General features: G+C 49.4%; 4 protein-coding genes and 3 non-coding genes across 11 annotated transcripts; all 7 read right to left on the minus strand.

Annotated features, from left to right (window-relative positions):
* Positions 1–126: 126 nt before the first annotated feature.
* Positions 127–6278, minus strand: EIF4A1 (eukaryotic translation initiation factor 4A1). Its single transcript, XM_016137073.2, has 11 exons — positions 6205–6278; positions 4762–4810; positions 4176–4308; positions 3653–3792; positions 2446–2614; positions 1991–2100; positions 1653–1796; positions 1431–1568; positions 1233–1322; positions 892–971; positions 127–779 (listed from the first exon to the last, which is right to left on the minus strand). The coding sequence occupies exons 1-11, from the start codon at positions 6225–6227 to the stop codon at positions 635–637; spliced, it is 1221 nt and encodes a 406-aa protein (XP_015992559.1). The 5' UTR covers positions 6228–6278; the 3' UTR covers positions 127–634.
* On the minus strand, positions 1047–1190 carry LOC118604440. The gene has a single exon (XR_004951746.1). It is a non-coding gene; the product is annotated as a small nucleolar RNA SNORA67 (small nucleolar RNA).
* Positions 2191–2328, minus strand: LOC118604472. Its single transcript, XR_004951771.1, has one exon. It is a non-coding gene; the product is annotated as a small nucleolar RNA SNORD10 (small nucleolar RNA).
* Positions 3182–3326, minus strand: LOC118604454. The gene has a single exon (XR_004951758.1). It is a non-coding gene; the product is annotated as a small nucleolar RNA SNORA48 (small nucleolar RNA).
* An 824-nt stretch (positions 6279–7102) lies between the features above and the next one.
* SENP3 (SUMO specific peptidase 3) lies at positions 7103–14974 on the minus strand. 3 transcript variants are annotated; one of them, XM_016137072.2, is made up of 11 exons: positions 14712–14952; positions 13113–13832; positions 11708–11947; positions 11499–11610; positions 10978–11125; positions 10801–10848; positions 10323–10400; positions 8538–8675; positions 8292–8375; positions 8119–8169; positions 7105–7660 (listed from the first exon to the last, which is right to left on the minus strand). In XM_016137072.2, exons 2-11 carry the CDS (start codon positions 13819–13821, stop codon positions 7550–7552), a joined length of 1719 nt encoding a protein of 572 aa, XP_015992558.1. In that variant the 5' UTR covers positions 13822–13832; positions 14712–14952; the 3' UTR covers positions 7105–7549. The 3 variants fall into 3 exon arrangements, with proteins under 3 accessions (XP_015992557.1, XP_036077899.1, XP_015992558.1); XM_016137071.2 differs by having other exon boundaries at positions 7103–7660; positions 10801–11125; positions 14712–14974; XM_036222006.1 differs by lacking the exon at positions 10801–10848 and having other exon boundaries at positions 7103–7660; positions 14712–14971.
* A 1135-nt stretch (positions 14975–16109) lies between these two features.
* On the minus strand, positions 16110–18731 carry TNFSF13 (TNF superfamily member 13). 2 transcript variants are annotated; one of them, XM_016137082.2, is made up of 6 exons: positions 17696–18731; positions 17275–17353; positions 17076–17123; positions 16813–16931; positions 16473–16611; positions 16110–16249 (listed from the first exon to the last, which is right to left on the minus strand). In XM_016137082.2, exons 1-6 carry the CDS (start codon positions 17951–17953, stop codon positions 16140–16142), a joined length of 753 nt encoding a protein of 250 aa, XP_015992568.1. In that variant the 5' UTR covers positions 17954–18731; the 3' UTR covers positions 16110–16139. The 2 variants fall into 2 exon arrangements, with proteins under 2 accessions (XP_015992568.1, XP_015992569.1); XM_016137083.2 differs by lacking the exon at positions 17076–17123.
* A 384-nt stretch (positions 18732–19115) lies between these two features.
* TNFSF12 (TNF superfamily member 12) lies at positions 19116–27014 on the minus strand. Of its 2 annotated transcripts, none has more exons than XM_016137081.2 (7): positions 26771–27014; positions 26563–26610; positions 25942–26017; positions 25346–25399; positions 25226–25261; positions 20073–20197; positions 19116–19876 (listed from the first exon to the last, which is right to left on the minus strand). In XM_016137081.2, exons 1-7 carry the CDS (start codon positions 26927–26929, stop codon positions 19625–19627), a joined length of 750 nt encoding a protein of 249 aa, XP_015992567.1. In that variant the 5' UTR covers positions 26930–27014; the 3' UTR covers positions 19116–19624. The 2 variants fall into 2 exon arrangements, with proteins under 2 accessions (XP_015992567.1, XP_015992566.1); XM_016137080.2 differs by having other exon boundaries at positions 26563–26613.
* Positions 27015–27051: the final 37 nt, after the last annotated feature.

Raw genomic sequence — 27051 nt, forward strand, 5'->3', positions numbered from 1 at the left:
TTTATGACCATTGGTAACAAAAAAAGCAACATTATCAAGAAAGGGTAATAATGTTAGCTAGGAGGAAAGCTATACTCTATGGCAGGTGGGAGGGAAAGGGGAAAAAATGAGAGAAGCCCAAACAGGCAGTTTCGAAGTCATTTTATTCAGAATTTTGTGTGTTTCCTGAATCAATAAATACTATACAAAACAATGTAAAAATGGCTACCATTTTTTCTCCCCTACTCCCTCCCCCCCACCTGGGGACAATCCCCTGGGCCACCTAACTCAGGGGTTCTCCCTCCAGATTTGGTCCAGCAAATGAAGTCAAGTGACATTATAGCCCCCTTGAATCATTTTCAGAGGAATTTGGCTGGGGTAAGGAGAGCCTCTGGTTGTCTAGATTAGGGAAAATGAATTAGTGTTTTGGGGAGAAGAGACGGCGCCTGGGGCAAGAGCCTACCCCAAAGAAGAGGGTATCTAAAATGTTCACTGTTCCTTCTTTGCCTCAAAAAGTGACATTTATTCAAGGGAAAAAAAAAAAAAGGAAAAAAAAATGACAAGATGTCCATCCCTTGGCTCCCTTCCCTCCCCCCTCCTCTCCTCAGCCCAAGGACTGAACCCTGGCTGGGGCGAGGTGACAGGCCAGCCCCTCTCAGATGAGGTCAGCAACATTGAGGGGCATTTCCTCAATGGAGGTGTTGTAGAAGGTCTCAATGTCTCGAAGAGTCCTCTTGTCTTCTTCCGTCACCATGTTAATAGCCACACCCTTACGGCCAAAACGTCCACCACGACCGATTCTGGAAAACAAGAATACCTTAAGATACACAAATATAAGGTAAACAGGGACAACCATAAGTGTCAGCCTAGGGAGGATTGGGCATGAGGGGAGGGGGTTGGGCAAATACTCACCTGTGGATATAATTTTCCCTGTTGGTGGGAAGGTCATAGTTGATGACTAAAGAAACCTGTTGCACATCAATACCTCTGGCCTATGGCAAGAAAGATGACAGCTTCAATATGCTGAGGGCACAATTCTACCCAGAAGAGATTTAGGACTTAAGTATACATGTAGGCAGCCAAAGGAAGGCAAAGGAAACACATCCCCTTTTCCCCAGAACACCTGAGGCACGCCAGATTTTATTCCAAGTTGCTACTTTCCTGAAGAGAGGCACTAGTAATAGCCCCTTGGAGAGGGAATCACCTTGGTTTCCCCCTTCATTCCCAGTTTTCTCCAAATTCCCTCTACTCACCAGCAGGTCAGTGGTAATCAATACTCTGCTAGAGCCAGAGCGGAACTCCCTCATGATTACATCCCGTTCCTTTTGGTCCATATCTCCATGCTAGAAAATAGAACGGTTTTAACAGGTACACTGGTTCTGAGAACTGGCTTTAAGTGGGAAACTGGCACATACACACTGCTTGCTGGTAAAAAGGTAGGGAAAACTCACCATGGCAGAGACAGTGAAGTCTCGGGCATGCATCTTCTCGGTGAGCCAATCAACCTTTCTTCGAGTGTTGATGAAGATCACAGCTTGGGTGATGGTGAGGGTTTCATACAAGTCACAGAGTGTGTCCAGCTTCCATTCCTGGGGGTGAGGGGTGGGGGGAAATCAGTCAGGGGCTATACCCAACAACTTACTACCAGGCCCGCCTCCTGCACTGGGCCCCACCTCTCGTTCCACATTGATGTAGAATTGGCGGATACCCTCCAGGGTCAACTCTTCCTTCTTGACAAGAATTCGAATAGGATCCCTCATGAACTTCTTGGTCACCTCAAGCACATCAGAAGGCATTGTAGCTGACAGCAAAACCACCTAATGGGGAAAAAGCAACCTCAAGATAAGAGATAGTACATGCTATCTTCACTAGATACTACCTAAAACATAAAAAGGCTTGAGAACAGATTAAAAGCTTTGATTCCTCTGGCACTTGATAATGCTTTTATTTCTCCACCATGCCATAACCCATAAAAGATAAGCTATATAGGCAACACTCTAAATGTCCTCACCTGAGTGTTGCTGTTGAGCTTTTGGAATATGTCATAGATCTGGTCCTTGAATCCACGGCTTAACATTTCATCGGCTTCATCCAGTACAAACATCTTGATGTATTTAGGAGCTACAGAAAAGAAATATTAACAAGTAGTAATTAGGGAAATGTAAAATGTTTAACTTTCCCAATACAGAACCAGGAAGGGACAAGTGGTATGCTCTCAGAATTCTAAGATTGATCCTTTGCCTCGGACACCCCTGCCAGGCCAGCCAACAGCCCGGAGAAGTAGAACACTACCCGAGCTGCAACAGGGAAGCCGGGCTCAGATGACACGCATGGAGTTCATCACAGAGCAATTCTTTCAGAAGGGAAAACTAGCCTCGTTGGGAACAAAGTTGTGGCTAAGTGGAAAGACTGGGAAAGCTGAAGAAGAGGAAGTGATCCAGAGGAATAGAAAATCGCGATACTCACACAGGTATCTCCGGTTAAGCATATCAAACACACGGCCTGGGGTACCGACGATGATATGGGGAGCTTCCATCTGCAGCTTCTGCACCTCAGCACGCACATTGGTACCCCCAATACAAGCATGGCAGGAGGCACCCATGTAATCTCCTAATGCCATGACTACTTTCTGTATCTGAACACGAAGAAAAAGTGCTCATGTTATTAGCTACAACAGTGCCAGGCCCCTTTTAAATGCCTCTCATATATATATATATATTTTTTAATTCAGACATGCACTATTACTAAAACTTTCTTTTCCTGCGAGAAAGAGACCAGTTAAACACATGTAGGACCACACTGCCAGTTAAGTGGCAGACTCAGTATGTGTACTCTTAATACAATGTACTTTGTCATAACAGACCTCTGAAATATGGCCTCTTACCATTCCAGACCCCTAACTTTCTAAAAGCCAATTGTGACTCACTTATACTCATCTCAAAGCAATGTTTTATGTGTAAAATAACACATCCATGTCCTGTTGCAGTAATGTCATGAAAACCATGCCAGGTGGTACTTTGCACACTTTAAGAACCATTTGTTACCATTATTTTTGTCTAGAAATTATCAGCACACAATGATTGCATCTCCACAGAACATTTTAAGATGACACCCCCTAAAAGACTCAAGTAGTAATCAACTCATAAAAAAAATGTTTCTAATCTCTCCCCAAGACCTAGGAAAACAGTCCAGCAATATGATTTTATGTGCCCCAGGCATGAAATAGCTCTGGCCACCAATCCGGGCATCAAGCTAGGATGAACAAAGGACTGTACAACTGCTTTGCCCCTGACTGATATAAGAGCATCACCACAAATCAGGTGTCTCCTTGCCCATAGCCAGGGGGTTTGTTCATAAAACAGCCGCCAAACTTGCCTAGCCAGCCAAGCTCCACCCAGCAGCCTTACCATTTGACTCAGGAAATGGGTGGAGTGAAGTAATGCTTATTTCTGTTTGGGTAGAAATGAACTTCTAATTAACCCAACAAGACTTTAGAGATATGGAAGTTATAAATTTGTTTTCACTTTAGGCCATCTCTTTGCCCCCCAACCAACTTGCCCCGTACTTCAGTTCTTCCAAGGTTGAGCTGGTTGGGAAATACACTGACTTTTGGATTATGCCAATTATTCATAAATCAGCCCTTCAGGGGAGGAAAGAGAAGCTATACTCTCACCTGCTGTGCCAACTCTCTAGTGGGTGCCAGGACCAAGGCCTGAGTGGCTTTCAGATCCAATTCAATCTGTTGCAGAATTGATATGGCAAAAGTGGCCGTCTTTCCAGTCCCAGATTGGGCTTGAGCGATCACATCATAACCTAAACATTAGAAGAAAAATTTGATGTAGTCAAGGGCACACAGAACACTCAAGGCCTTGGTTAATGATATCAGTGAGCAACCAACGGAGATACATATCAAGCATGAAGTGCTTCAGACTTCACTTATCACAACATAGTACCCATATGCACACATATTTGGACTAAAGATACAGCTATAAAGAGCAAGGAGAAGCTGGCTAAAATACTACCTCCGTGAAAACCCAGCAATCTGTGTGTCCATGACGTTAACTAGGCATAAACATTGGAATAAACACGGCATCACTTCATTCCTGGTTGATGAGACAAGCACCATCAAACCAGGCACCCCTTTTTTCTCAGGTCCGGGAGAGTCCAGAACTTGTTCCAGAGCAGAGTAGTCTTACCCTTGATACAAGGAAGAATGGCTCGCTGCTGGATGGCAGAGGGCTTCTCAAAACCATAGGCATAGATGCCACGGAGAAGGGACTCTGAGAGGTTCATGTCATCAAAGCTGTCAACGATCTCATTCCAGTTACTCTGCAGAACAAAAAAAAAAAATTAAAGTGGTAAAGTGGAGGTCTACACTGGAACAAACTAAATCTTGTGCCTTCACCAAAGCTTCAGAGCCCAAAACCTTTCCTCCCCCTCCCTCCAGGGAACCCAGCTGTATTTTTATGGCTTGGGAAATCATTCTGAGGGTCAGTTTACTTGTAAATGAGACTAGAGACTGTAGAAAGATAGAACTCCATCTGAACGCTTTCTTATTCATACTCTCAAGGACATAATATTTTTAACATATCTCCACAAAGCCTTCAGTGAGGAGGGCTTAGCTACCTGAGAGTTAGACTATACATTATACATTAACCCTTGGTCCCAGTTTTAGTCTTAAATCACTGAATAATCACTCCAAAAAACCAGGGAACAATGCTCGTGGTACTGCCCTTCCCAAAGGTGAATTAAAGGCAATGATGGTTAGGGGTCCAATGTCACCTCGATGACGCCTTCGGGCTCCATTCCATCCGGGCCATTGTCTCTGGATCTGTTAAAAGTAGAACATGATGACTGAGGCACATTAGAAAACCTGACAGCAGGGACATTTCTACCAGCAACTGGCCTTGCATGATGCCATCAGCCTTCACTCCCTGACCCACAACCCCACCAGTGTACTGTACAGTACAGTAGATACTGCACAACTGAATTTGGCCATTGCCACATCCAGGGAGCAGCCCAGGTCAAGCCGCCCCGACACGATGGGGTAACCTTTTAGAAGACATAAAAGCTGGGAAGTGCGGTGCCGGCTTACAAGGCGGGGAGGTGATGCTTGCCGTTGGACTCACGTGTCCTGGGACCGGCGCTCCAAGGCCAAGAGCGTGCCCCTCCCATCGCAGCCCCAGCTCGCCGGAAGTCCCGCCCTTCACCTCCCAGATCCGAAGGTAGGACATCCCCTTCCCCCCACGTCATTCCGCCCGCGCCCTCCCCCACTCCCTTCAGCCCATCTCCCCCCTCGTGGTGCCCGGATGTGGGAGGCCGCGGGCGGTGGCGGCCTCGCGCACAATGAGCCCCAGCCGAGCTAGCACAGGGGGAGATTGCACAACATTTAGAGTCGAAGCGGACTGGGGGAGGGGAGCACCTTGGGCCGCCATGTGCTCGCTTCCCTCGACCACCCAGCCACGTCTCTCCTCACCATGGACAATTCACATCTCGCCCGCCCCCGTCGCGAAATGGCGTCGCCCTCCCATATCTTAAGGCGCTCACCCCTAAAGAAAAGTAGACTTGCCCATTTACAATTACCAATGGCCCGGTATGTGTCGCAAAATGGACCCGCCCGCCCGGCGCCGGGTGGGCTCCTGGCGGCTCCCGCGGACGCTCCTGAGGATTAAGCTCAGCCCTGACTGTAAAGAAAACCAGCACTGAAAGGCTGGTTTCTTCTCTCCCGACCCGTATCTCAACGCGACAGAATTGGACCTGAGGACGCAGGACCCTCCCCCACGCCACCCCCCACCGCCTAGGCGAGTGGTACTGCCAGAATCCTCCGGAATCCGAGCGCGCCCGAACCCTCCGTCCAGCGGTGAGGCAACCGGACCAGCCAGCTCTGGGCCACGCACGATTGTGACCGCCTCTACCTTTCTATCCCACGATAGGTCGCGACCTCGTCTAGACACTTAGCGGCGGAGCTTCGTGCACTACATCGGGTCCAGGCTTCCTAACGAACCTCGCGTTCTAGGCCCGAAAGCAAGGCTGTCCTGTATAGGCCCTGGCGGCAACTACGGCGGTGGATCTGCTCCCTCCTCTCTCCCAAGACGGGTCCCTCTGAGTTTGGTTCTCCCGCAACACTGGTGGGCTTAGGGCGGTAGGCTTCAACACCCTTCGCAGGGCCCTCGAAAGGGAACGGTGGGGTAAGTAGCCCCAGTTTTTTGCAAATGCTTTTCTTACCGGGAATCCTGACTCGCAGACATGATCCTTAGGAACTAGGGCGGAGTGCCCGCCTATCGACAACTTATAGAGCGCCCGACCCCGCCCCAGCCATCCCATTGGCTTGGCTGCCTGAACCCCGCCTGCCGGCGCTCAGCAACTCGGCGTGACGTTAGTTTGTAGGCGCTCTAGTATGCAGCCACCATTGGGCAACTTGAACGCCTATTAAGGTGAAGGCCCGCCCTACGGCCTTATTGGCTACAGGGCCCGCCCTTCTCGCCGGTACGGAAGTGACATATAGGCGTCAGGCCTCGAGGCTTGGCAGCCATCTTGGGGCCCTGCACCCCTACACGTGCAGAGGCGATAGTGCCTTAGTCATGTGGCCTACTAGGTCCTATCACGCTAGGGGGGCGAGGTTTCAGCCTCCGGGGACTTCCGGGCTCCCGAGACTTCCACTTCCCTTTACCTCTGTTCCAAGTCTCCGTTTGAGCCACATTTTATTTTGTTCTCCAGCAAAGATCTGACACCACCCCGATGTGTCAAGTATACTAAGGATAATGGAATCAGCAGCCATACACTAGCAGGTGGGAGGATTCCCCTGGCTGGAGGGGAAAAGGGATGGAATAACCAACTTCTGGGCTTACGAGTATTTGGGGTCACTGTCATGAATCCTGGCTGGCTCTCATAAGTGTTCTGCACCCAACTTTAGTACCTCTAAAGCTCCCTTATTTGTGAGGACTACCTACTCCCTCCTTCCAGTCCTTGCTCCCCTGGATGGGGGATTCTTTTGGGCAAGCCAGGATGGAAAGTTGGCCCCTTAACTCTCAAGACTCATTAAAGGGTAGCTAACAGCAATGGCTGGAGGAAAGCCTGAGAGCATGTCCACTAGTTTGAGGCCTCTTAAGGAACACCACCACTATGTATCTCCAAAGGATCCTTTATTGACCAGAGTAGGACCGTGGCATTTATATATATACATATATATATATATAAAAAAAAAAGTTTAAAGATCTGGCAGGCAGTAATCCCTTTGCCCGCCCACCACCCCCAGCCCGGCTTTTTCTGGCCCCCACCCATACACATGGTAGGGGGATAACTGCCCCACCCAGGCTGCTAGGCCATACTCCCCTGCTGACAGAGGGAAAAAGGGGCTTTTCCATGGCCACCCATGAACATCAGAAATCAACAAGTATTCTCAAAGAAAAAAAAATACAGAAATCAATTAAAACATTTAAATATGAAAAACCAAAGGGAATTGGGTGGGGAAGAGGCAAGAGAGGAAAGGAATTGGAATTTCTTGGGAAGGAAGGGTCTCCCATGTTCCCCTGCCCATTAATAAATAGGCTTGAGGCCTGGGATACGAGGCTCACACAGTGAGTTTGCAGTGACACAGCTCCTTGTAGATCTGCCGGCGAAGTTTGGGCATGTCCTGCTGGGTGAAGCTGAATGGCTGAGACAGGGCCAGATGCTTGCAGTACTGGGTGTTAACAAAGCAGGCCATGAGAACCACCTACTGAGCATCACACCCCACACCCCACCCCATCAGGACCTGTGCTATATATTTCATATGATCTTTCAGAAAACATGCCCATTTCACAAACGAAGGAAGCCAAGGTCCCATAGCCTGAGGCTCAAAAGAAATCTGATTCTAAAGTCAGTGTTTTCACTTGGCACAAGAAATACCTAATGTTAAGAGAGAGAGAACACTTTGCATTGGGGGTCAGGAGGCAGGTATATCATGGCCAGAGATCAAAGACCAGAGACCGAGTCCCAATGTGAGATAGGGAAGCACAACAGGACCAACAAAATCAGGATTTCTGCGTTCTAACACATAGGTTTACTCCCTGCTCCACAAGTGGCTGTGAGCCAAATGAGAGATGCAGAACAGCCTCTGATCTCCCTCCCAACCCTTTAACCCAACTGACATCTGCTTACCTGCAACACAAAGGCACCACAGTCACTGTCATTATTCTGCCTGGCCACATTCTAGAGAAAAGAAAGAGGGTAGGCCTTTTACCTGGAGACTCCTAGGAATGTGGCTTCAATTTCTGCCTCCTATCGCTATCTCCACCACCAATCCCACACCCCTCTTCCCTCTAGAAACCTACCATCTTGAAGTAACCTTTCCAGCCCTCGTGGAAATCCAGCCGGTCCTTCTTCACTGCCTCTGCCTGTAGATACTTGGCAATATGCTGTATAGATGGAGAAAAGGAGGAAGTGAACCAGATGTGCTGGTCACAGGCACTAAGCCTAGGTTGCTTCTCAGAGACCCCAAACTCACTCTTCTGCCTGGAATGCCTTGTCACTGCCCCTCTTCCCCACATTCTACCCATCTTTCCCCTTCCCACTCAAACCTTAGGGCAGCGGCGGTTTAGGGTGCGTTGTGAGTCAAAATAGGTGATGGTGCGTTGCCTCACATCAACAGAGATGAGGGACCAATGCACCTCCAGGTGGAGGGGGATTAGCAGTAGCTCCTTATTGAAGATGTCCACCTATGGAGGCAGTGCCAAAGGTTAGGTAAGACAGCATGAGTCCTGCCTACTGCCATGAGGGTCTAAAGAATGGAGGAGCAGGCAAGGAGCCAAGTAGATGAACACACAAGACCCAGCCCCTGGATTGTGAGGCAAGGCTTAACATCTGGATGTCTAGATTCTTGAGTTAAAGGAGGAAAGCAAGCAAGACAAAGGAGGTGGTATCAGGACAAATGCTCAACAGTCCAGGTACTTTTCTCGCATTAAAGGTACAAGTGCTTAGTAGTTAAGCACCCAGGCTCAGGAGTCTCAGGCCAGATTGCTAGGGTTCGAATCTAGTCCCTCCATTTAGTAGCTTATGACCATGGGCGAGCAACTTAATAACTTTCTGTGCCACTTATCTCTAAGAGGATGAAAAGAACAATACCTACATCTCACCTGTTAACAAGGATTAAACTAGTTAATATCTATAATGCACAAAGAATAATACATGGCACCTAGTAAATGCTCAATTAACACAACGGTCTTTTGAGAAAGTTCTCATGTTCAACCTAACAATGAAATAGCTGTGGCTTGAAAAAGGAAAATAACTTGCCCCAGGTCAAAGAAGAAATGGCAGAGGTGGGATTCAAACACAGGTATAATGAAGACCAAGTTCTTTTCACTGTATGTCACCTTGCCTCTACAAGGAGTAGGCCTGCCAGATCCCTGAGAGTAAAAGCTCTTGAACTTGGAAACAGAAATTAAGAAATGCTGGAGCCAGTGGTCCTACCTTACTGTAGAAATGTCCTGGCCCTTGAATAAGAAGGGAGAAAAGAACTTTTTCCCCATCGCCAAACCTGCTCACCCCCTAATAATTGCCCCTAGTAACTAAGGCCAAAAACCTAGGTTCTATTATTGATTCCTATCTTTTCTTCATTTCCCACATCCAATCTGTCAGAAAGTCTTATTGGTTCTATCCACAAAACTTATCCTAGATAAACCTACTTCTACTTCTATCTTTACCACTCTGGTCCAAGTTTCTCATGTGAACTACTGTGCAACTCAGTCAGTCTTAAGTTAGTCTGCCTGCTTCTACTCTTTTCCTCTCTTTCGACCTATCATTGAAATGTTTTGTTTTGTTTTTTAAATAAAATAGTTTAAAATATAAGGCACTTTCCAGCCTGCTTAAAACTTTCAATGGCTTTTCAGTTCACATGAAATAAAATCTACCCTACCCTCCATGCCTTACCTAATCTGACCAAACCCCTTTGTTCACCCTGCTCCAAACCCACAAGCCACCCACGTAGGCCCTCTCTGTTCCTCCAAAGTTCTCTCACTTTGTGTCCCATGTAACACTCTTCCCTCAAATCTGTTCATCGTTCAAGTCTCAGCTAAAAAACGCCTTCCCAGATCACCTAAAGTACCTGTTTCCCATGCTGCTATATTACTGTTTTAATTTGTTTACAGCACCTATTACTAGCTGGGACTTGCTTATTTATTCTCGCCCATAAAGGCAGGAAGTTTTTTTCATTTAACACTGTATCCTTAGTGCCTAGAATGGTATCTAGCACATAGAAGACATTTAATAAATATTTGAAAGAATGAACAGTTTGGGGGAAAGAGCTGACACAAAATAGAACTCAAATTTTTAAATGTTATGCAAGTAGATGTGAATTCATAACTCACGTTTTTGGTCCACCTTTTCACACCATCATAACCCTTGGTACGGAGTTTATCATAGAAGAAACTGTTGAAGAAATGCACCTGTTCCAATGATACAAAAGCGCTACATGAAATTAAAAACCTCAGGTCCTCCTGCCAAGTGTTCTCTTCATTTCATTATGGCTCTAAGAACTGCTTTCAATACCTGTACACCAATTCATTGAAGGGTAAAAAAAACAACCTTTTTAACCTTATCTTATAGCTTCCCATCCCAATTTGTGGGGTTAGCCATAGGGGGAAAACACTGAAAACTAGGCGAAAGGAATACAATTGTTAAGTTCAGGACCAAGATTATAGATTTGAATTTAACAGATTATCTTCTACCACCTCTCCCCAGAAACAAAGGTCCTCTTTAGGTAAAACAGGAGAGATGAAAGAAACTGAAAAGCTGCTTAAAACTGTGCAAGTTGTCCTGGGGACTGAAGTACCTGGTTAGGCCTACCTTTTCAGGGACTGTGTCCATGACCAGATCTCCATACATGTTCATCACCTGAGAAGAAGACGGGAGGCAACTTGCCATGGAGGGTGCAGCATGCGTACAGGGCTCCCCCATGAAGAGGGCCCCAGACGCCCTGCTCCTTAAATCTTCTCTTAGGCCTGTTTCTCTACTCCTCCTCACCTGGTCATTAAGCCAGTTCTGTCCATATAAGGTCCCCAAATCGTCCATGGTCAGCACATGCCGCTTATAGGCCACTCGGAAGCCCCTCACCATGGCATTGCCTGGCATCCGCTGGTATGACTGGATCAGCTGCAGCACCAGACCCTTCCTAAGTAGGCCAAAGGTGGAGTCACACAAAAGACTAGGGCACACAAAAGTACCTTCTATTGCCTAGGATAAGAGTCTAAACTAATCCATTTTGGGGGGGGCCATTGGTCCTTTTGAGAAACTACTAAAGGCCTACTCCCCAGAAAGCAGCACATGAATACTCAGGTATACATAGTATTTCAAGATTCCAGGTAATGACCCTCCCAGTTGGCTTACAGGGACTTGGCAGCTTGCCTGCAGATTCTCCCCACCCCTTCTATTCTAGCTTCCTCTTTCTCCTTAAGTACATCCCTATGGCACAAAAAGTAGCAGCATTTTCTCCTTATCCCCCAAGTTCCAGCCCTCTTCTGAAGGGCATCTCTTTCATGCCGCACCTGGAAGGTGTAGAAAACTCCTGCTGGAAAATGTCCTCCAATTTCTCTACTACCTCATCAGTGCTGAGGGGGATGAGGCTGCCATAAGTTTGAAGGAATTCATCCAAGATGCCTGAGTGGAGGAGGGAGAAAGGAGTGGGGTGAGACCTCCAGACTCTGATCTAGGAGTTGGCTGAGGAAAAGAGATTAGGTTCTTTAGGGTTCCTTACTCTGCACGCAGGTCACATGCTCCTCCCGTAGGGGGCTATGCTGGCCAGCTTTCTCCCCAGGCCGCTCTGCCTCTTCTGCAGTGCCCAAATCTGAGCCCTGAAAAAGCTCCTGGGCCACATGGTCCCCAATACTGCACACATTACTGATGAGGATGCTGGCATCAGGGGGTGCCAGATTTCGCTCCCCTTCTGGCCCGGGTGGTCCCCCAAAGCCATTGGGCAGAGTACAGGAGAGGAGACCTGTAGGGCAGGGGAACAGGATGGGGATGAGAAATTGGCTCAAAGGACAATGGGAAGATTAAATGATACACACAAATTATAGGACCACAGGAAAGATAAATCAAAACAATCTACCAATACAAACTCTAAGGAATAGAGACCCTAAAACTCGAGGTAACCATATCCAAAAGGTTATAAAGGGACAGAGAGGAAGACTTAACTACAGTTGACCCTTGAACAACACGAGGGTTAGAAGCAAAACCCCAGTCCCACCCCACACTTAAAAATCATGTATCTTTTAACTCCTCCCAAAATTCAGTTGTCCTTTAGTATCTGTGGGGGGCGGACACCCATGGACACCAAAATCCACGTATGTCAATTTCTTTATATAATATGGTGAGAATAATGCATATAATCAGCCTTCCACATCGCTGGATTCCCAGTCACAGACTGAAAATACCATCTTTGACTTGAAGTTGGTTGAATCAACAGATGTGAAACCCACAGATATGGAGGGCTGACTCCACGTATAAGTGAACTCGTGCAGTTCAAACCTGTGTTAAGGGTCAACTGTACTTAGAAACTAGAGGAAAGCAAGAAAAAACTAAGACTCAGAGATGTGTATTTCAGAGATATTTGTTACTACTATAAGCCTAGTGCCTAGCATAGCACCTGGTATACAGCAAAGACACAAATAAATACTGAAGTACTTGATAAAAGATACAGAGAGCCTAAAATTGTTTAGTTGGGGTTCTCCAAAACAGAAATAGTCTGAATGAGAATGCCACACACAACCATACAGGTGATGTTCTCCACTATTTAGATCTCATCCCACCCCTATGAGAATGGCACCATCTGGAGATGCACATGAAAGGGCCCTTATCCTGAAAGGCTGAATGAAGACAGATTTCAAGTGGATAAGACTGTCTGACTTGTCTAAATGATCTCTCCGTCTCTCATCTATGCATAGGACACCTACTCAAAGATTCTATATCCCACCCTTGACTACCTTCCCTAACTTAGTTTCTACTCAAAGTGGGGCTTAAGACATTTCACAGCTATTTTGGACCCCCTCAACACTACCATACTATTTTCCTTAGGCCCAGTTCTCATCACAGCAAGAAGCTCCTAGTTCTCCAGGATCACAGCTCTACCTACCCCCTTCTCCATCCCACTCCCACCTTACCTGAGTCAGGGTCCAGAGGAGACTTTGGAGTCCACCTTAATCCATCTTCCTCCACGGCAGGACCAGACGGTACTGGTGGAGACCCTCTCATCCCATCTTCAGCCATGAGAGCACCTAGCAGACCCAGCCGAGGGGGAGGTGGCCCCCGGGGGGAGTCAAAACGACAGCAAGGGGATGGCACCTGCGGTGTCGCACCCCCTTCTTGGGGTGAAAGATGGTTCTTAGGGTGTGCAAGGCTCCGCCGCCGGCCCCGGTGGCGCCCCCAAAGCTTCCAGTGGAATGTCAGCGAGGTGCTTTTGGAATACAGCAGCATCCTGAAGGCTCTCATAGCTCTGCGGCGGCGCTGTGAGCAGGTTTTTCGATGAGTCGGACGGGGAGGGCGAGGTCGTTGGGTGGGTCCCAGCTGGCCCCATCTGGAAGGAAGCCTCCAAGTTGCCACTTCTTCCTCATCTTCATCCTCTTCCTCCTCTTCTTCCTCCTCTTCACTAGCTGAGGCATCAAAAGAAGGCCGAGGGACAGGGAGGCGTCTGGCTGGCACTGTGGTCCCTGACCCAGGATCTGGCCCAAACCCTCCACCTGATTTGAGTCGGGGTTTGGGAGGTGGGGGCCAACGAAGACGCTCCCGCCTAGGGCTCGAGTAAGCTGGGACTATGCCGGGTCCAGGAGGCTCAGGCCCCCAAGACCCGGTGCCTTGTAGAGTCTCTTTCATCTTCCAGTAGCCTGTAAAACAAAGTTTAGAGTGTCAGAATCCAAATATCCTGTACCTCAGATCCTGCCTCTCTTCCTCAGCATGCCTCTTTCAGAATCAGATGCAAATAAACTAAAATTCAGAGATACAAAGAGGAAAAAGAAGCAAAACTCCTAACTTCAGATCTTCCTGGTTAACATGGTCCACAACGAACCCTTTGGCATTATGTGCCATCATCTCTCCCCTACCCAGATAGAGACAAGGGAGTATGGCTAACCAGAAGGCCTTGGGGACCTTATTTCTTAGATGCCCAGGTCAAAACTAATATTTTCGAGCTCTACTTCTTTATGTTAATACCACCTGGGCGTCCTAATTGAGAGCCTAGTAAGGGAGATGGCTCAGCACGGGAATCCTGACATGGTAGAGAGAGAGATATATGAAAACACAACTTTCCACAGGGAACCCGCGGTTTAGAGTTGGAAGAGAATTCTCTACCAAACTGGAATGAACTGCGAGCGGGGATATGGGGGAGGGGAGCTCAGGTCGTCTCAGGAGGGAATGGGGATACCAGCGCTATAGTTCGGGTAGTAGAACCTAATGAAAAAGGGAGGATTTTAAAGGAAACTGAAAGAGGACCGAACCGATGCTCAAGCAGCTGAATCAAGACACTGGAATAGAATTGAGCAGCACAAGCCAGGCTGGCCCAGCCACCTCTCCTGCTCTGTCTCCGGGGACCAGAATACATCCCAGCAGCGGTATGGTCCTACAGACTCCGGCGGCTCAGAGAGCGAGGTCCTTCTTAATAAGCCCGTTCGAGGGCTTCCCGGGCCCCAGTTAGGTGGGAATGAGGTCCAGGAATGGGAGAGGCCGGGTCAGGCCTGTGGGAGGGGGAGGGGAAAGGGCGTCCTCACCGGGAGAGGGGAAGCCGTGGACCGACGAGCCCCAGGGCGGGCGTCTCCAGCCTCAGGCTTCCCGGCTCATCTCTCCGGCGGCGACGGCGACCCCGCCACTCCTGCTGTCTTCAGACGTAGCCGTCTCAGTTCAGGATTCCAACGCCTCTGGGCCGCGCGCCGCGCCGCTGAGCCGCCGCGCCGCGGCCGCCTCTTGCTCTGCTTCAGCTTCCACCTCTACCACCTCCCCCTCCTCCTCCTCCTTCCCCTCCCGCGAGCCCCAAGCCCACCGGCGGTGGCGGCGCACTATTAGTACGTCACACCCGGCGAACAGCGCCGGCGCAGCCAACACGCACCTAGTCCCGCCTACCCGTTTACGTAGACGCCACGGGACGGTCCCGCCTTGAGGCCCCACGATGGGATGCGCTTGCGCACACTCACTAACCTAAGCTGCGCGCAGCGATTTCCCCACATGCCGTTTTGCGCCTGCGTGCTCAGTTCTTCGTGTTCAATGCCCCGCTGTGTAGTTCTCGACGCTCTAGGGCATAAGCACCCAGGCCCGGATGGCTTTGGTGTGGTGGGGCGTGCCAGGCGGGAGCCCGCGAGGGCAGGGGAAGGGGTGTGGTGGAGCAGGAGATCCAAGTAGAGGGACGGGGCTGAGACAAGGCAATGGGGGAAATGGATCCGAGGCATGATTTATTCTTTTATTTAATTTTAAGCGGGGCTTGAGCAGAACGAGGTCAGAGGAGTGAAGCTGGACTAGAATCAGGGCGTACGATTCACCTGAGGCTCACCAGTGACCTGTGTCAGCCCAGAGGAGCTTGGAGTGGCCTGCCACTCCAGTGGAATACAGAGCTTGAAAAGCAAAACTTGGGACCCGAAGAGTAATGTGGCTGGCTGTAAGGGGACCGTCGTCGTCATGGGGCAACCACTGAAGACGGGCCCATAATAAATACACCTCTGAATAGAGTGATGGAAACTGAGGCCCAATAGTTAGAGAAAAGTGAGAAAGAGGCTTCTTGTGGGTTGAAGAGGTAGAGGGTACCTGGAGGGGAGGTTTTGTGGACTTCTGCCAACAGACAGGATGATTCTCTCAACCTGCCGCTAGATGGTGATGCTGTTCTGGAAGCATTCCAGTGGGACCCAAAGCAGGCCTAGACAATTCCTGGCATTCTCTCCTTACCCCTTCAAAACCCCGAGAATTTGGAGCTGGATGGTATCTCCAAAGCAAGATATTCTACCTCTTTAATATCTGTGAAATCAAAGTCGTGGACGTGGGGGTAGAAAGGGAAAAAGAAACAGAGTCATGAGCTGTCATACCCAGGGTTCCAGTCAAACCCAGAAGAGGCCTCTGTTCTACTTATTCCCTGTCTTTTGTCTGGTCAGCTCGTTTGTCTCCAACACATACGCATCCTGGTCTTCCAAGCCCAGAACCACTTTTAATCACAATCACAGTTTCACAAATCCCAGGAAGGTTCCATGTGGAGAGAGACTAAGTTTTGCTCTTGCTCGGGGGATTATGACACTCAGAACATCCCCTTGGTGTAAATGGAAGACACCTGAGAAAAGGGAGAACATGGATACTCAGTGAAGCACAGCCATATAGATACTGATGTTTCATCCTCCCTTCTCCAGCTGAATGAAAGTATTCTGTCCATTCCTCATACCTACCTCTACACCCAGGTTTCCAACCTTCGGGTCATAGCTCTCCTACCACTACTCCCAGGTCAGAGATGTCCTACTCCTCTCACATCCACCCCCTACTGTCCACAGGGCTCTTACCTGCACTGTAGCAGCTATTGTAGGCCCAGTCTGGGTTGGAGGGCATACTTCGTATACATCGGAAGAGAGTCTCCTGCCTTCCCTGGCCCTCCCGAGACACCACTTGACCCATGGTGAAAGTCACATCATGAAACAAGACCTGGCAGGGAGATGTGGAAGAAAACAAAATAGCATGGCTCAGTTTTGGAAGGCATCAGGAGCCCTGAGAAGGGTGCCAAGGAATGAAGAAGGCTGTTCCAAGTTTGGTAAGAACAGAGGATTGGAAACCTTCAGTATTGGGGCATAAGGCTCAAAAAACAGGCCTCTGGGCTCCCATGTGAGGTTCAACATTTGGGGTTACCTGACTGTACAGCAGATAAATTCCAGCATCCCAGACTCGAACAATATATCCTTGGGCCTCCAGGCCTCTCCCACGCTTAAGAGCTGGTTGCCACATCACCTCTGTCACATCAGAGTCCTCTGGAGGTGAGGAGTGTGGCAGTCAGGATTTCTGTGCATTCACAGGTGCTTTTCACCTTTAAGATTTTCTTGGGCTCAGGTGCCAGCCCCAAAGTTCCCAGATCTTGCCCTTCCCCAAAAGCCATTATTTAAAATAGTGCTCACCCTTGGAGGTGATGTTAATGGGAACAAGGTGCAGAACTGAGTGCTTCTCTGAGGAGAGAAGGAGGAAATCTCAGCAGTGCCCACCTACCCCAGTTGCCCTGTTGTCAGCCCTCCACCCTCACCCTGACTTGGGGTAATAATTCCAAAGCCCCAAGTTGCTTGATCACCTCCCACCCCTGCTTCAGCCCAAAGGCCTCACTCTTCTGTTTATGAGTGAGCACTGCTCTCCTTTTCCGGGATCTCTCGCCATTCTCCCAGGCTTCCAGGCCATCAGGGCTCTGCTCATGGAAAGAGGATCAGGGTTAGGCTAAGATTCAAGGGTCCCAGACAGACTTTCTTCTCAGCCCTCCACCTGCCCCAGGAATGCCTCACATCTCTCATGTTCCTTTCCCCAACAACCTGAGTCTTGGTGCTGGCTGTCCTCCAGGATCTGGTAGGTACAAGAAGCATTAATCTTTAACAATTTCCTTTCCTGGAATGGCTGCTCCTTTGACCTCCAAACCCGAGACCCTCTCTTGCACCCCCTTGAAACTTTGCAGACTAGGAGGGTGGAACCAAGAGGCCCACAGATGACCCTGCCACCCATTCTTCTCTTCCAGACACCTTCTCCCCTCACTTACCTGCTCCTGGAGTTTCAGCCATGGATACCCTTCCCCCTTCTCAGAGGGCCCTCCAGTCCTCTGCAGCCGGGTCACCTCTCTCCTTAGGGTTTGCAGCTCTGTTTGTTGGGTCATCAGAGCCATGGCACAAGCCACAGCCCCCAGCGCCGCCCCCCAACTCAACCAGAAGGCAACTGAGAGGGCCGGCTCTCGGATCTGGCTCCCCATGTCCCCCTGGTGCCCTTTGGGGACTAGCAAGGAAGGAGATGAGGCTGGCATGAGCTGGGGACCCTGCCAACAGCTGTGGTCTCAGGAGTGGATGGCAAGAAGGTGGCGGGAGGGTAGGGGTGCAGGCAGTGGTGCAGAAGGGAAGAAGGGCGTTACGCAAGGGAGAAATAAAAAGGAACTTGCGAATAAAAAGGAGGGAGGAGGAAAGAAAGCTAGGGGCACTGTTGGTGTTCCTGGCACGCCCCTGTGGGGCCAGGGTTGTCTTGGGACCCCCCCTACCCTCCTCCAGCCTCAGGAAAATTTGGTGTCAGTCTCTCTAGGAAGCACAGGGCTGCCAGTGACACCCAGGAGGAGCGGCCAGAGCACGGGAACCCTGGGGCGGCCCCAGAAGTGGGGGAGGGAAGGTTGGCTGGCTATGGGGCATGGTGCCAGGAGTAGGGATGGAGGGACAAGCTAGGCAGCATCAAGGGTCAAGAAGTGAGGGTGGAAGACCCTCTGCCTCAGGGAGAGATCTCTGGGGAGGTTTGGTAGGAGTACCTGAAGGTGGGAAAGGAGGGGAGGGAGCTGGTGGGGAGAACCAGGGTTGCGGAAACAAGAAACTGGCTGAGTTCTGGGGTTAAGGCCAGGCCGGGTGTGTTGGAACAAGGCCTGCATTACTCCCTGTGCTGAACTTGGCAAGCAAGGCTTCCTGTTTCCCAAGAAAAGATCTTACATAAGGCTCTGGATGAAGAGAGAAAAGAGACATCCTCGAGTACCCTACCACTGTAGGATTCCTACACTGGATCCTGGGACCCAGCTTCCCAGGTTTCTGGGCCCCGATGCCCTGCATACTGACCTTGAAACCCCCTCTGGGCCTGCTCCGTCCCCAGCCAGGGCTTGTGCCAGCACCTGCTAGATGTCCCCAGGCTGCCAAGAGGAAGGGCCGCTGTTCCTCTGAGCCAGGGATTCCCCACAGGAGAAAGCCCGCCTCCTAGGTAAATGAGGCGGCTGCTTCTGGACCTTGGGCAGAGGATTAATTTTTTTCCTGGCAGTTTGCCTTTCCATTCTCTGCTCACACCTCAGGGGGTGGAGGCATGTGTATCCCCACTCCCAAGTCTGTACACCACCCTGGAATTCCAGGCATCCTGCACCCCACTCCCCAATACCCAGACCCCCTTCCCAGGGCCCTCAGCTGCCCCAAGGAGGTCCCCTAAGCCCCAATAAAGAAAGCAACCATGACTTATTCTCTTTAATATCCACTTATCAACATTTTGTCATAATAATAATAAAAATAATATCTGTTTTAAAATCCACAGGGAATTATCAGAGCGGAGCTTGTCTTGATCTGTTAGCCCTCACATCTGGGAACTCCTGGCCTAATCCCAGTCTCTCTGGCATTCAGCCCTCTTAGTGCCTGAAGAGGAGTACTGGGGACCCATTCTCACCCAGAGTACAGTAAACACAGAGTCCCAGGGGGCTGTGGCCAGGTTGGGAAGTCAGGAGATATATTGGGGCATCGTAGATCAGAGAGGGGTTCAGGAGCTAGTGAGGTGGAGAACCAGAGGTGGAGGGAGTTGTTAAAGACAAATGGGAATATTTATGTAGCATGGAAAACACGTGAACAAGCCCTGGCAGCCTACCGAGAGATAGGCAGCTTAGGGTGGGGCAGAAGGGACTGGGGTGCTCAGAGAGTTGTTGTGGGGAGCCAGTGGCCTGGAAAAACCATCATGAGACCAGGGCCGCTCAGTGAATTTGAAAGAGTCCAAAGTAGGTGAGGAAGGGGGCAGCCTTGAGATGGGCCCAGGGGAGGGTTCGGATCCGTAGGGAGGACCCCAGACGCAAGGGCAAAAGCCCAGACACCTGGCAGAGACGGAGCTGGGGCCCGAGGGAACTCGCTGCAGTGGCAGAAAACTCTTCCAGGCAGCGCAGGGCCAATGTATCATCCACCAGCAAGTCCAGCTTCAGGTAGACAGCCTTCCCCTCATCAAAGTGCACCTGGGGGACAGGGGGAGGTTGGCAGAGTCCAGGCCTCTGCTTATCCTCATCTCAATTTCAAATTTTCTTAGAGACCAGGTATCTCTTCAGCCCAAACCCCAAGCTCCCACTCCCCACCTTTACCTGGCCCCCACCCTCTAAACCAAACCCTTCTCCCTCAGTTCTTGCTTTACCCATGGAGTGAGGTGGGGCTTACCTGACAGTACAGGTAGTAGAGCCCAGCCCGGGTGACTATAAATCCCCCACTCTGGTGGTCATAGCGCAGTGGGTTGGAGCTGTTGATTTTGGCCTCTTCCCAGCCACTCACCGTCCCGTCCACACCTGAATGTGGATGTTCGGAGATAGGGGAAAGTCCCTTCACAGGACTCTCACTCCCCAGGGATCCACTGAGTTTACAAATCTTTAGGGCCCACCTTACCCAGAAGATATAGAGATGACCCAGGCCAAGGGAGGGGCCATGACCTATGGAGCCCATAGCATAATGGGAAGTTACGTAAAGAAATCTGACATATATGACCAGTACCATACAGAGCAAGCCATCACCAGTCACTTACAGGGAGAAGAGTAGGGCTGAAGGAGAAGCATGGAGGCTGTTATATTTTGTGTCTATAGTGTTTGCCTCTGTTGAGAATGTATACATACATTACTTGAATCATACATTACTTGGATTATTAAAATTAATAAAATGGTACCCAAATGTCCATTAACTGAGGAATAGATAAGAAAACTGTCACACATTCATAGAATGGGATATTATTCAGCCTTAAAAAGAAATGCTATGAACCCTGAAAACATTATGCAAAATGAAAGAAGCCAGTCACAAAGGACCCATAGTATATGATTTCTATGAACTGTCCAAATAAACAAATAGAGAGAGACAGAAAGTAGACTAGTGGTTGCTTAGAGCTATTGTGGGGAGAGAACAGAGAAATAGTGGATGATGGCTAAATGGTATAGGGTTTCTTTTTGAGGGGATGAACATGTCCTAAAATTAGTGATGATTGCACAACTCTGTGAAAATACTAAAAACCATTTAATTGTACACTTTAAATGGGTGAAAGGTATGGTATGTAAGCCCAGCTTTATCTCAATAAAGCTGTTACAAAAAAAATTTAGACCTAGGGCAATAGCAGGTTGCAAACAAGATAAATAATAAAATGAAAGAACCGGACCTCAAGTGGCTTCCCAGGTCCTCCACAGCCAACCCATCTACCTCTCCAGTCTAATCTCATGCACCCCTCTAATTCACAAGATGGCACCCACTCTGGCCTTCTTTCTGTTCCTGCTACTAACCAAGTTTCTTGTCCCTGCAGGGCTTTGTACTGTTCTTCCCTCTTCCCGAAACACACTGTCCTGCCTGGCACTTTCTGTCAGTCATATCTCAACTCATCTGAGAGCTTCCCAGGCCACTCAGTTTAAAATAGCCAGTCCCAGCCCTGCCTCTATTAACCTCTTCACCATGTCACCCTGTTTCTTTCATAGCAGTCATCAACATGGGAAATCATCTGATTTATTTATGTATGTGATAGTTTGAGGTCTGACTCCCCTAAGAGGGCAGAGACAATGGTCCTATTCGCCACTGTATCCTGGCACGTGGAGCTGTGCCTGCTCTGAGTGGGTGCCTAGCAAACACTGATGGGAAGACAGAGAGAAGTAGGTAAACTTGGCCAGCAGCTCTCTGTTTAGGTCCACAGGCCCCTCTTCTGGATCTCACTGGCTGCACCTCAGCAGCCTCAGCAGCTGCCTTCCTTAGGCCCTCATCCTCTGCCAGCCCCAGAGCCCCATCCTTGTTATTTTCTTAAAGAAAATGCAATGCTCTCTGGGCCTTTTCATCCTGCCTGTGGGTTACCGTGGCCTCTACTCTGCAGATTTGGATCGGAGTCTCCAGTCCTGCCTCTTCTCACCCTGCTAACTACCACCATCCCGGGCACCTCACACTCATCTTGACCAAAACTGAGCTTGGCCTCCAACCCCAAATTTGCTTTACTGTCTGTATTCCACACTGGGCTCATGGTTCTACCTCTCCCCAGGTACCTAGCCTCCCTGTTCTTCACCAAATTTATTCACCCATCATCAGTTCCTAGCAATTCTGCCACCTAAATAGCCTGTCTCATCTCTCTCCCAGTCTGGCCCTTGCCACTTCTCACTGAGTATTCTCAGCCCACTCTCGCGTTGGACTCATCGTTTCCAATCTTGCCAGCTTCAGTTTATTCCCTATGTATAGCCACAGAGTGGTTTCTTTTTTTTCCCCAAGAGAAGATAACCAAATTTAATACATACACATACCTGAGAACCCCACATTACATGAGAGGTTCCAGAGTGATATATCTAAAATGGAGACGTGAACCTGCTTCTCCTTGCTCTTACATCAGAATAATTTTCAGACTTCACTTGGGACCTGGTTCCCACAATCTTCTCTAGCCTCATGCCCCGTTCTACTCCTCTAGCCCCATTTTCTCCTTCAACTACATGGAGCTTCTCATGGTCTTCTGGCCTCATCAGACTCTTGGAAAACTCAGGGCTTTTGCACAAATAGTTCCATCTATCTGGAATATCCTTGACCCCTTGTCCATTTTATACTCATGCTTCAAGGCCCAGGGGAGCCATGGCTTCTTAGGGAAGGAGTCCCTGACTCCATGTAAAGTTGTTTGTCTTCCTCTATGCCACCATGTACTTCTGGCTACTTCATCTCATGTGACCTCTCAGCTGCATTCAACACAGATAGCCACATCCTCCTTCTTGGAACTGTGCCTTTTAGGTTCCATGACACTACCCTCCCTGGGTTTCTTCCCCTCTCTCTGGCTGCTTCTCAGTTTCTGCTGGGTTCTCCTCCTCTGTTCCACTTCTAGGTGTCCAAGAGCCTCAGGGCTTCGCTCATGGGGCCCTTCTTTCCGTTGGTGTCTCATCCAGTCCTACAGCTTTATTGTTCTTGTTACAGCATACTGTAATTTATAAATTTATATTTGTCTCCTCTCTGAGATAGTAATTCCTTGAGAACAGATCTGGGTGTTATTCACTGTGGTCATCTAGCCAGGTCTTTACAAGAGGTAGGTGTGTTGAGTCAATGAATGAATAAATGTCTGGGTAACTGCTAAAGTAAGTGGTCCACATGAGAGGAGGAAGACTGGCCTGGAGCATGAAGAATAGGGAATGAGAAGGAGAGAGGGTGTTCCTGACTATGGAAACAGCTTGAACAAAGGCTGGTTGTGGCCAAAGGGCATGGTGTACCTGAGACTGTGGTACATCTGTGGTACAACAGAGTGGTGTCACTCTGTTTCACAACCACAAACCTCAAATGGACATTCCTCACTGTCTGGCAATCCTCCTCCTTTCCCTCACTAACCTTCTGTTTGCACTCACCAAGATGAGAATTTTGTACTATCTCTCCTCACACCTCCTGCCCCTGTCTCCCTTGTTCTCCAAGGCACCTAAAAGCCATCAGGCAACAGCTCCCTTATCTCACCATACCAAAACTACAAACCAGTTTGTTCTTACCTTCTCCAATGCCCTTCTTGTAATGATGGGTTGACGTGTCCCTCTCTTTGTGCTAGAACCCATCCTCTCCCACCTTCTTAGATGTTGCCTGCAGGCTCCCCCCACCCCTGCATCAGCAACTGTTTCTCACATAGACCATGTTCAGTACAAAAGCATGCTCTAGGTGGGTTCAAATCCTAGCTCCACCACTTAGTATCATTGTGACCTCAGACAAGATAAGTAACCTCTATCTGTAAAATGATCGGAACATCTTCCTTTAAGCACTGTTGTGAGGATTAGATGAGATCGAACACTCAATCAATGTTAGCTAAGATTCATGTAGTACTTCATATCACTAAAAGGAGTGGACTTTTCCTTGATCCACACCCCCTCCACCCACTACCCATTTCTAAGCTCCTGTCACAGAGAAACTTCTGGAAAGGGTTGTCACAGTCTCCAATTCCTATTTCACATTTTCTCTTAACCCAATCCATGCTGGCTTCCATCCTAACTATACAGTTGAAACTACCCTTGTCAAGGTCACCAGTTGACTTTTAATATTACCAAATCCAGCAGTCATTCCTCTGTTCTCATCTCATGTGACCTCTGAGCTGCATTCAACACAGATAGCCACATCCTCCTTCTTGAAACTGTGCCTTTTAGGCTCCATGACACTACCCTCCCTGGGTTTCTTCCCCTCTCTCTGGCTGCTTCTCAGTTTCTGCTGGGTTCTCCTCCTCTGCTCCACTTCTAGGTGTCCAAGAGCCTCAGGGCTTCGCTCATGGGGCCCTTCTTTCCGTTGGTGTCTCATCCAGTCCTATGGCTTTCCTATAGCATTAAATACCATCCATATGGCAATGACTCCTGACTTTATTCACCCTGACCTAGCCTGAGATAGTTTACTATGCCTAGCCATCTATTTAAAAAACTCACTTTTTATTATTTATCCACTTGTTTACAATTAGATCTCATATTTAATTATTAATTTCCATACCTACCAACCTATTTCTTCCCTGTTAATCCCATCTTAGCAAATGGCATCATTATTCCTAAAGATGACCTTAAAAATCTCAAAATAATTTCTGATTCTTCCCTTTCCCTTATCCTGCACATCCAACCTACAAGCAAGCCCTATCTTCAAGCCACATGCTGAACCCATCTTCTTCTTTCCATTTCAGCTGCCAACCCCCTCATGTCTTGCCTCCTGGACTGTCACATGGAAAGGCATTCCAGATCAGGGAATAATATATACAAAGTCCAGAAGAAACACATTGGTGGGAGGGGGAGTCAGCCCAGTAACTGTGGAGAATGCACAAGGGTGTGCAGGAAAAAGCGGCTGAGACCAAGGAGAGGCTGGAAGCCAAGCAGGGAAGCAACAGAATAATGAAAGTGAGGTTTTGGGGGCTTAGCAACACAGGTGGGGCAGAGAAGGTGGGAGAGTCTGGAATGAGGAAAGAATTAATGACTGGGTTTGAGGTTCTGATGTCATAGTGCTGAGATGGGGAATGGAATAGGGATGGAAGAGAAGAGTAGAGACTAGAAACATTTTGAGAAAAATGATCAGAGCATGAAAACTCCCGGACTACGGAGGGGAAAGAAGAGGAAAAATCAAAGATGCTTTTTGAAGAGTGAGAGCTATAGAAGGGGTTGGGCTGATGGTTTGGTGGGGGAATCTGCCTAGGTTCTGGGAGGGGAAAGGGTCTTCTGGGGGTCCTATGCCTGGATCACAGAGAAAGTCCCTGAGGACTTTCCTAAACTAGATTCTGGGGTTCCAAGGCTGAAGGCAGGGATGGAGTGGTTCAGGTTTTCAGGGTCCCCTTTTCCAGGAGGCCAGTGCTGTGGAGATTAGGAAAAAGCTCAGAGATAGGGTCTCACCTGCCTGCGCCCCGTCCTGTCCAGGCCTTGGGTGAACTGTAAGACATAGGAAAGGGTTGGTGAGATCTGCCCTGCCCCTCTGCCACCCTTCCTCCCTGGGCATGGCTCACCATTACCCACCTTCATAGTGGGCTGCAATCACTCTGCGGGCTCGTGTTTTCCGGCCTTTAGGTGCTGAGAATCAAGAAAAGACAGATGGGCAAAGCAGCCCTCTCACCTCCCTGCACATTTGGGAGGCCAAGAGCCACTCCTCCAAACCCATTCTCCTCCCAGAACCCTGGCATCCTTATTATTGTCCAGACTTCTGGCCTAAGAACCTCAGGCTTTATCTTCCTCCATAAGTAGAGTGAGTATATAATTTATCATCCAAATTGAGATGCTTCTGAGAACAGAAGAGGTGCTATTAATAATCATACTGAGAGAACAGGTGTAGGCCAGGACAGTCCTTCGATATATAGTCATATGGTCATCTCATTCATAAGTCTCTTTGCTTACTGGGGTTCAGGCCTCTGACTCCCCTACTTTGTCTCCATCGTGAATCTGAACCACTCTCCTTTATTCTCTATGCCTCAGTTTCTCCACCCATAAATGAGGATAAGATTTTTGCTCTGCCTGTTTCACAGGGCTGTTATGATGAACAAAAGCAATAAAGTCCAGGAGCCACAGCAGACCAGCCACTATGATCGTTCACGAGGTTATGATAAAGGGATACTCACCACTTCTTCGAGGCCGAACCAGTTGTTTCAGGAAAGGCACGGGATCCTGGCTCTCTCCTGACTGGGGATAGAGTTCCTAAGGGAATTAAGGGCAGGGCTAAAACAGTCTTGCCAGGGATTCCCAGAGACATAAACTGAGACCAACAGGGGGCCGTCAGGAGAGGAACAGACAGGCACAGAAGTCTTAGGGAGGGAAGAGCCCCTCAGCCAAGTGTGGCTGAGGCCGAGGGGAGGTAAATTTCTGGGGTCAGGTCTCAGTCCTCACCCTCTTCCAGAGACCAGTCACACCTCCCCGCCCCAAAACCAGCACAGACTCTGCACATAATTGGCACATTGCACACATACCCACACCCAGAGTACAGATTGGGTACACATCCTGCACATACGACCAGCATCCCCATTCCACGACAGGCTCCCATATCTCACAAACCCACTTTGCCCAAAGCCAACACTTTGTACTCAGGTGACACAAACCTGGCACAAACCCAGTACATACAGTTGTCACTCTCTCTCACACACATACCCACGCACCACTGACACAGCTCTGGCACACCCCGTACTCTCGGCTTCCACAGACTTCCCATACCCAGCAGCCTGCAGTCAGCACTCACACCCACTCACCTGCGGTTCCTGGTCCTCCTCTGCCATCAGCTCTCCCTGGGAAGGATCCTGCTGGGAAGGAGGCAGCGTCACCCCGTCCTTCTCCACCTGACATCTCACCCTCCACCCATCTTCCTGGCCCCTTGCCCTCAGCCCACCCCACCCCATCAGCTGCTCCGCAGACTCAGCACGTAATCTGCCCAGGGAGGGGTAGACAGCAGGGCCTCACCTGGGCAGACGACAATGCCTGGCTCCCCAGGCTGACCACGGCTAGCAGGAGGCCAAAACAGGCCAGCGCCAGGCCCAGGCCCAGCACAAGTGGGGCCAGCAGGGCGGTGCCCGGCTCCCCCCTGCGCCCCCTCCGCCTCTGGCTCCGACGGGCGGCCATGGGGGCGGGGGGCTGTGCCTGCCTCACCGCCCCCCCATCCCGGGACCCGAGGGATGGGGGAGGGGGAGCTGGCGGGCGGATCGGGCTGGGGAGAGGGAGGGGCAAGGGAAACGGGGCGGGAG

This window comes from Rousettus aegyptiacus, unplaced genomic scaffold (genome assembly GCF_014176215.1).
Source record: "Rousettus aegyptiacus isolate mRouAeg1 unplaced genomic scaffold, mRouAeg1.p scaffold_m13_p_6, whole genome shotgun sequence".
NCBI classification, from domain to species: domain Eukaryota; kingdom Metazoa; phylum Chordata; class Mammalia; order Chiroptera; family Pteropodidae; genus Rousettus; species Rousettus aegyptiacus.